General features: G+C 30.8%; 1 protein-coding gene across 3 annotated transcripts in view; it reads left to right on the top strand.

The window, feature by feature from the left end:
• The first annotated feature begins 9,278 nt into the window (after positions 1-9,278).
• LOC119635573 (TAR DNA-binding protein 43) overlaps positions 9,279-9,662 on the top strand; it is a 3,045-nt gene continuing 2,661 nt past the window's right edge. For 2 of the 3 annotated variants that reach the window (XM_038030439.1, XM_038030438.1), the window contains exons 1-2: positions 9,279-9,326; positions 9,508-9,661. In XM_038030439.1, coding sequence (XP_037886367.1) covers positions 9,564-9,661 — 98 coding nt within the window. In that variant the 5' untranslated portion in view covers positions 9,279-9,326; positions 9,508-9,563. The remainder of the gene's footprint in view (positions 9,327-9,507; position 9,662) is intronic. The other variant, XM_038030437.1, reaches the window with a different exon arrangement.

The following is a 9,662-nucleotide window of genomic DNA, read 5'->3' on the forward strand; positions in this document are numbered from 1 at the left end:
TTCACCGCCCGGTTCCAACAAGTTCGCAGCCAGATTCCAACAAGTTCACAGAAAGAAACTGATGAGGCGGAGGTTTACAACAACAACAACACCCATACACATCACAGTCTGCGCGCATTCACACATATGTACAAGCAACCACGTAAACCCTCAACCTTTATTATCGTTTATAGTTAAGAGCTTTTCATAAGCGCGAGTAACTTTGTATGTGTATACATATGTATATATATACATATAGGTTTGCGTTTATATGCCCGTTTACTACTCGTTGACTTCTATTTTAGGCAGCTGTACTTTCGCTGTTCGTCTAAATCTATTGCATCCATCCCGTAAACATGCACAAAAGCACAAGCAATCTTATCAATCATACAGGGATCATCGAGAAAATGCTATGCTGCATGTTCGCTCACTTCGCTACATCCCAGATTGTATATTTTACGACCCCTATTCTTATTATTCTTAGCTCTCTCGTATTTTACTCTTTCAACAGGATGGTTAGTTTTGTGCTCTCGGATTATGTTGCACATAATATCGTAACAGGTTGTTAGTTAAGTTGCCAGTGTATGCCATATGAATGAATGTAACCTAGGTCAAAGTTACATACCCACACCCATACACTAATAAATCACCTATACTAATAAAAGCATCTATCTTGCTGCTGAATATAACAGTTTGCGTACCTGCCCCTTCATTTACTTAACGCTATATACTACATGTCACATACATACACATTTATCCAATTTGATTTTCTTCCTTTGATCAATCAATCACTTAATGTTTTGAATAAAAAAATGATAAAAAAAAATGAAAAGAAAAACGTAAACGAATTTTTTTTCTCCTTTTAAACGAATCTGATATGACTTGTTTGACTGCCTTTTTTGTGGCTGCTTAGAGCTGCAGAACAAACTATATAGTTTGAAGTGCGGTATGTACGTAATGAATGTACATTTGATGAACATATACAAATGAAATATATCAGAATAGTTTACATAAATAGTTATTTTTTACTTTAACATACGTATGCAAAACTTGCATATACCTAAAATGCGATGAAAAAAACAATTTTTTTTTTTTTTTACACATATTCATTTTCAAATTTCTCTAAAGTAATTGAATTAATTCTTTTTCTTTTCTTAATTTCAAAATCAAAAACGAAGAGTGGCCGGGAAGCCCCAAAGAAGGAAAAGTGTAAGAACTTGAAACGATAAAGAATCCTGTCATATTCTTAAATTTACAATGTTGTAAAAGTTAAGTAGATATGAGTCAAAGTAGTTTTTGCAAGCAAACTCTATCAGTGAATGCAATTTGAAACTTTTTTTTTACTCAACACTGTGAATCATATTTTGTTGATTTGCGGATTTACAGAAGAAGATATGATTGAAAACAAGGAAGATTACCTGACACAGAGAGAGAGTCTGGTACAGTAAGTAGGGACAGACATTAAATATATGAAGAATTTTTCTCGTACTTTTGCAACTGATCCTATTCTCTTGGCGATGTTAATACTAACAACTAAATTGTATATTCGCACTTTAAAGGCAAATGGGTTTAATGTTAGAAGCTTCCAAGAATTACTGAATACGAAGAATAAGCAAGAGTGATTGCATTTGTAAGAATCTTGAAGAAAGAAAATATATATCGTATCCCAGAAAGCAAATATTTTTGATAAAGAATAAAAGATAGATGTTGTAGTCTCTCTCTATATCTTCCTTGTACTTCCCGAATTCATTTCTAGATAAATGGAAATTGTTACGTACCTAGCAGCATAACCATTTACTTCCACCGAAAGCTGCTTGGCGAAACCATCAAGCAACGGTTCTTGGACACTTTGCGCCTTATCTTAAAAGATAAGCTCGTTTTATCCCCGTTTTGTTTTACTAATTAAAAAGAGGCAATATTTTACTAGCCATGAGCGATATCGAAAGTGAGACAAATTTTTGCATATACTTTAGATTTTGAACTAAGAAACATACGTTTGAAATTAATTCAAGAAGCCAATCAGTAAAGTAAAAGCATAGTAATGGGCCGCAACCGTTCGTTATATGCCCTGCTTAATACCGTCATTCGAAAAAAATGTCCGATCGGAAATATATTCAATAGCTTTCGTCCTTGGATCAAAAGACAAAAATTGCAACCTGTAGATTGAATATGGGCAGGCGCACTGACGGACGGATAAGCTTAAATCGATGTAAAAAGTGATTCTGAATCGATCAATATAATGAACGCTTGGCCTATCCCATATTCGTCTTCGTACCATGTATGTCCGCACTAAGTTTATACACCCTTGTTCGACAAATGATGTAGGGGGTACAAAAAAAAAGATATTAAGCTTTTCACTGTTTTATTAATCGTACATTATATAACGATAAATGAATACAAATTATGGTTATTATAAATATTAGAAAATGTCTCTCTTAAAATTTTGCTTGCGATCAATACGACAAATAATTGCAATTCCCTTTAAATATTTTTAATATTTATGAAGAGCCACTGTGCACACTTATTCATTGATATACTATACAACATATATTGGAGACGAAAATTATTATTATATATATATATATATATATATATATATATATACATACATATGCATATATAATCCGCGTATCACTTTCATATTTTTCACTAAATCACAAAAATTTCGTTAAAGACTAAGAGAAAATGAGAGATAGGGAGAGAGGGGAGAGAGAATGAGAGAAAATTTGGTGTGCTTGTGCGGAAGAAGATGTGAAGCAATTTGCTAAGAGTTAATAGTAATTTTTATATCTATTTATGTTTTACTTTAATTTTTTGTTTATTTTTATAAATCTTCTTTGAACTGTTTGTTTTATTGTGTTGTCTTCGTTTTATTTCTTTATGATTATTATTAGAGAATAGCACTTTCAAGTTAATGTGTGTAATAGCGTTAATATTCCAGTTGCCTATATTTGAAGTTCAGTACTCACAAACACAAAAACACAAACACACATTCCTAATGCTTACACATTTATATATGTTTATAAATACACAAACACACATATGTTATATCTCCCCCAACAACATCATTATCATTGCCATCATCTCTCGATAATCTATATACGATATAACTACATAAGCAAATACATATATATATATATATGTATATAAATTTGTATACTATAAAACTTTGTTGTATGCATTTTGTATTTGTACACTTAACACACACTTCCTAAGTGAAATATGTGAAGGAATGCAAGAGAAAAATATGTGTATGCTTGGCCGTTAGCTTTTTGGGTCTTCTCTACTTTTCGTTTTGCTTTTTTTTTTACTGATTGGCTCGTAAGCGTTTTTGTCATTCCAACGGTCCAATTGTAACTATTCTTAAAGGTTTCCCCACTGCCATGTTTACAAAACAGCAACAAAATGGACTTAAAAAACAAACGTTCACTTCTTGCCTGTATCCAAAAAGAAGTCAGTTTAAAAGACTTGGTTTACTTCATTGCAATTTCTCATTTTCCAAGAACAAGAAAAGGGGTAAACTAAATACTGAAATACTAAAAACTTCGCTTATAGGATTTGTCCCTCGCATAGTTTTACGTCTTTTGCGTTTATGCTTGCAAATATTAAGAGCCAAATAAATGCTTTTTTTTCCTTATTGCCTTTTATAATATATTTCAAAAACGCACACATACAGTTTATTTTAGATTACCGAAAAAATCCCTAAACACCTTAAAAAAAATCGTCATCATCTAAAATTTCCATCACATAATTCACAGATACAAGTCCGTCCAAGATTTACCCTTCAGTAATTATAATAAGTCATTAATCTAAGTATGTGTGTGTGTGTATATTTTTATAAATTTTCTCTGTGGTTAAACTTTTTTTTCTCTCTATTGTATTTATTCGTTTTTCGTTTCTTTTTTTTTCTTGCTCGTTATAGATATATAGATACTTAGGTATGTAGGTAGAGTAGAGCGAAGCACTTTCTAGGTTTTGTAAAATTTGTTAAATCTTGAATTTTTTTTTTCGTAGACGGATTTCATTCTTACTGTTTCACAGGTGATTTATATGCAAAATAACATAAAGTGTTTTTAATATATTTAGGACTTTTTTTTATTTCTGGACAAATTTTTTGTTAATTTTTTTTCTTCACTCACTTCACTTTTTTACAAGTTTCTATGTATTCATATAAATCACTGCCAAACGCATTGTTGCCGTTATTAATATAGCATGCTTACTGAAGGGATCTGATTACCTCAATTGTACAAATAAAATTCTTGAAATGGGAATGTGTAAATAATTGTTGGTCAGTAGTTTGTTGGGACCTTAATAATAAATAATTGATTAAAATAATTGTTATGCGTGTAGTGGTAATGTTTATATATAAAAATGTTTATATATAAAGTTTCGTACGAAAAACAAATACAAAAGGAAGGAAAAATGAAGAAAATAAGAAGAAACGATAATTCTATCGCTAAATTAGTCTTGTTCTTCTTCTGTTAGTCACCAAATCAACAACAACAACCAGTTGAGTAAATATTATTATGAAGATGGCAACGTCTTTCGCAGTGGTGCTGTAAAAGAGGAACAAATTGGGGACTTTTGCCGACTTTTGCAAATTAGCATAGAATCTTACGTTTTTTCTGTAAATAGCATAGAGTATTACGTTTTTTCTGTTAATAGCATAGAGTATTACGTTTTTTCTGTAAATAGCATAGATAATTACGTTGTTTCTGTAAATAGCAGAAAATTTAGCTAAGGTTTTGTTTGATTTGATAATAATAAAAAAAATTATTGCAGTCTACTTTTAGGCTAACTTAACAGAAAACAAAGGTCCAACTTGTTAAAATGCAAAGCCGTCGGCAAAACAAAGGAAAAGGCAAAGAAAAGTAGTGAAAGGTAAGTAGTGAAAGTGAAAACTTTAGGATATTTAGTATCTAATGTTTCTTTATTTTTTATTAGTAAATCTATGTTTTGATATAAAATTTCTTAATTTCTTCAATTTTATAATATTTTTTTTAATAAATCTATGTTTCCATATAAAATTTCTTAATATCTTCAATTTTACAAGTTAGCCTATAAGTAGGCAAAGTACAGAGTTTCGTGTAAAAAATAGTCCAAAAATGGCAGCTCTGTTAAATGGTTAAAAGCCCAATTAACAACTTAAATGGTAACGCTATTCAGTCTGTTAAACTGTCCAATAATACAATATATACAATAAATACAATAAACTTCCAGTATTAAATACTAATTATTAACTTTTAACAATTATATACTAATTATTAACAATTGCATTTTTTTTTTGCATCGATTTACCTAAAATAACAGTCCTGTGCTCTAGAGTTTATTATTAATGAAAATGGGGGACTTTTGCCGACGGCTTTGTAATTAACATAAAGTATTACGTTCGCTCTGTAATTAGCATAGATTATTACGTTCTTTCTGTAAATTAGCATAGAGTATTACGTTCTTTCTGTAATTAGCATAGAGTATTACCTTCTTTCTGTAAATAGCAGAATAATTTAGCTACTGTTTTGTTTAATTTGATAATAAAAAAAAAATTATGGCGATTTACTTTTAGGATAACTTGTAAAATTAAATACGTTCAGCTCGCGTATTTGCCAAAACACTAAACATGAAAACAAAACGACCAAGTCAAGGAAAAAGAATCGGAAACAATCAGGAAAGCGTTAAAAAGAATAACAACTTCTTTAATATATATTTTTATGTATATTAATAAAGCTATTTTAAATATATAATAAAGCTATTATATTAATAAAGCTATTTGGGCGTTATATAAATAAAGCGTTTTGGGTTATTGCATGGTGTACTCATACTTCTACTTGTTTCAACAGCATTTTTAAAAAATCTCCCTAGTTCGGGTCTTCTAGTCTCGGTTTGTAATAAATTTCTATTGGGTGTCTGACAGAGTTCATTGAGTGGCCTAAAATTCAATTTTGGGTTTAATGATAATAAGCGCTTTTTACGAAGCATCATTGAAACATTTAAAGTCGAATGCCCGGTTTATTTGGATTCTTCATTAAACATTGCCGCAGCTGTAAAATAGCGAATAACTAGCTTTTTGTTCTCATATATCAATTTTTTTTTTTTTTATTAAGGTTTACAAGAAAACAATGTATAGATCCTAAATTCTTCGTTCTGTTGAGGGAATGAGCGCAAAATGATGATTCCCTACTTGCTTAAGTGAGACAATTAAAAAATACGTAAGCTGCGCTAAAAGTCAATATGAAAAGAGTTAATTCAAATAATCCGCTAATCCTGCTTTTCAAAGTCGAGATTATTCGATTATTCGTTGTCTTCAAACCCACTTACTTAACTTAATTACAAAAGCGTGGTAGAAGTTGTATTGAAGCTCTTCAACACTTTGATTATATCACAGCCAAAGCTATTTCAATAAGGGATCTGGTCATAGTACTTGCAGTCGACTTTGCAGAACAATTCGACTGGATCAGACGAGACTTGAGTTCTTCAATTACGTCAATTCGTTGACGCCACATAGGCAATGTAGGTTTGTAGTCAATAGTCATCTCTCAAATTCTCTTCATCTAATCGCAAGCATATCATCAGACCGCATCAATTTTTCAAATAGCTTTTAATGATATAACCAAGATTCTTTCCAGTCTTTCGAAATTCGAACGCTACGTGAATGGACATCGTCTGCATTTTAGCAAAAGCAAAGACTATTGGAAAATATACTTTAATCTGGACTAGCTGCCCAGGGACAAAAATATAAATAAAAGCAAGTAAGAAAATTAAATTCGGTCAGGACCGAATCTTTTATACCCCGTTGCCGTTATCCTAAAAAAGACAAAGAAAGTAAAAGGACCAAATTTTCATGCTCAAGAATATGGAGTGGACGCAGCTGATTTTTTCCATTTTCAAAATAAAAGTTTTTGTCGCCTAGGCATGTGGGCATTGTAGGCGTGTCCTTTGAAAAGTTTAGGTCAACTGCAAGATATTCTCGGCTTTCGCATAAGCCGCTCCCTTGCCTATGATAATCAAGGGCCTTTCAGCAGAACGTAGAAGGTGAGCGGATCTTATTACATCATCATGAACGGAATATATTAAAGGGGGTAGACCGTGAGGTAATGTGTTGTAAATTTCCTCTCTAAAAGCAGTACTTTGTAATAAATTAATAACACGTTTCCATTTTCTTGGTAATTTTTCACTCGATTTCTATGTTTCATGAAGCACTTGTGGAATGGTTTTGATTTCTCGCCAAAAGCCGTTAGCTGGTTTTTCCCTTTACACCATTTATAAAAAAAGTACTATGTGTGGTGAATGAGGAGAGCACAGACTTGCTTTTAATAAATAAGAAAAATGGTGAATAAAAAATCTTTTTCATCTATTAAATGAGAAGAAGTAACAGAAAAGTCGTCGTACTTTTTGTTCTTCTGTTAAATGAGAAGAAGCAACAGAAAAGACGTCGCACTTTCTGTTAAACATAATACTTTCTGATAAATGAGAAGAAGCGATCGAAGAAAATCGTAGCGCCTGGATAAGTGAATACGTATATTGTGTGCATTGAATCCGCCAATTGGATATGATCGTCGCATATCCCTTGACTAGAAATTATTAGATAGTTGATGTAGAAACTATGGAAACTAACATCCGTTTTTGTGGAAATTAACGTTGTTTTTTAGGAATTGTCTTATCAAGACAATTATTTAATATATGTTTAATCTTGTCTTAAAGTGGTTAACGTATCTCTATTGTTTTGAGAGTTTAAGGTTATCTACTTTATTTGATGTGTTCGAATTTGAAATTGGACGTATTTTTCGTGCTTCCTGATTTACAAAAATGTTATTATATCTGTGGGCAAAAAAATCAGCTATTGAATTAATCGAAATATTCTCATGACAATGTAAACACAAATTCAAACGAGTAGCAGAAAGCAATGCTTCTCAAACAGTGACTAAACAATGGCCAAATCAACTCAACATTTTCCTTTGTTACTTTGTATTCATTTCTTAATTTTTGTGCAGGGTTGTAATTTTTGATTCTGTTCCATTCCATTATCTAAATTCTGCATCACGCAAACCAAATGTTGCAACCAAATTTTAAATGCTTGTCTATATACAACACAAGCAACTTTTGAACATATATATAAATGATCTCTGCAACTTTTTATATTTTAGAAAAGTTTTTAAAAGATTCCAATGACTTCTTAACGTTTTCATTGAGCAACATATTCAAAGGGGATACCATTACTTACTACAATCTCCTGTACGTCGTCATAGATCACCTCCCGTATCTTTCTCACCGTATTGTAAAATTTTAAAATATCTTAGGAAAACCAGAAAACGGTGGGAGGTCAGCCGCGTACCTGTGTTCTTATAGAACTTAGAAGTTTGAATTTCTTTCATAAAAATAAGGAAATATATACTAAAATGCGTGAAATTTTATTGTGACGGTCTTCTTCTTGATATCTTTTTGATTTTTTATTCGTGTTGTTATTTTTTATTGTCGGCAGTTGAAATCAAAAAAAGCGTAAAAAGGTGTAAATTATCATAGAAATAAAATACCGAAATGTTAATATTATTCATTATCATAATATATAAAATTGCTAACGACGCAATAATGTGATATAACGCATTTTTCTGATCTGACCATATGGATATTTGATTAATGCAATGAATTTCCCTTCCATTTTCTTAGGATAATTGCCAAATTCTTATAATATAAAAAGTCACCAACACTCAGAAACCCTTCGGTTTTAATAAAAAATGGTTTCTACATTCACGAATTGACTTTAAATGCTACACATGGTCGATCTTAAAACAGGCAGGAAATCTCTCAAATATTGGAAATATATCTTACCAAAATTTTCAGAGGGTATTTATATATGCTCAGTTGCTCATTCATTTCAAAAAGTTTCATAATGAAATAAAATGGTAAGGAGCAAAGTAAAATGATACATATTTTTAAATAAAAGTTCTTGTTTACTTCACTTCTTGTTTACTTAAATTGAAACAAATGGAAATCGGACAACTATAATAATTTTACGTTGTAAATTGCCGCGTCAGTGTTTATGCATTAAAATGTACATAAGCTTCGCATTAACTATAAAAAGTGTTATATGCTACCACAAAATCGGATATCGGTTCTTTTCATTTTCATACTTCAAAGGAAGTTAGAGAGATTAGTATATATAATTATTTTGAATTTTCAAAGTTGCTTGAAATATTTGATCTATTCCACCCTGTTCTCTTGTATATAACACTTTTTAGTTGTATACATTATCTAATAAATACATTTTGACGCGCTCTGTCCTACTTTGCTTTATTGAGTATTTTAGTTAAAAAAATTATTGGTGGTTATTAAATATGAAATATTAAACAATTGTAAATATTATTAAAGAAATTATTGATATTTAATATAGTGTTCCTCTAAAGAAAGTAAATTTTGTCTAGAAATTGAGATCAATTTTTTTTAAAGAACATATGAAGATTTTTGAGGACACACGCTTCAAACTTAAGTATCGAAAAAAAGATTGTTTTACTAATGCTTTTTATATTTTTGCAGAATATCAACTTCACGTAATATTATAGTATCTATATTTAATTGACTTATTTGCGAAAATGGATTTTATACAAGTATTGGAAGACGAAGGAGATGATCCTATTGAATTGCCTACTGAAGAAGATGGTAGCTTATTGCTGTCAACACTACAGGCACAA

Source organism: Glossina fuscipes, unplaced genomic scaffold, assembly GCF_014805625.2.
Source record: "Glossina fuscipes isolate IAEA_lab_2018 unplaced genomic scaffold, Yale_Gfus_2 27, whole genome shotgun sequence".
Classification (NCBI taxonomy): Eukaryota; Metazoa; Arthropoda; class Insecta; order Diptera; family Glossinidae; genus Glossina; species Glossina fuscipes.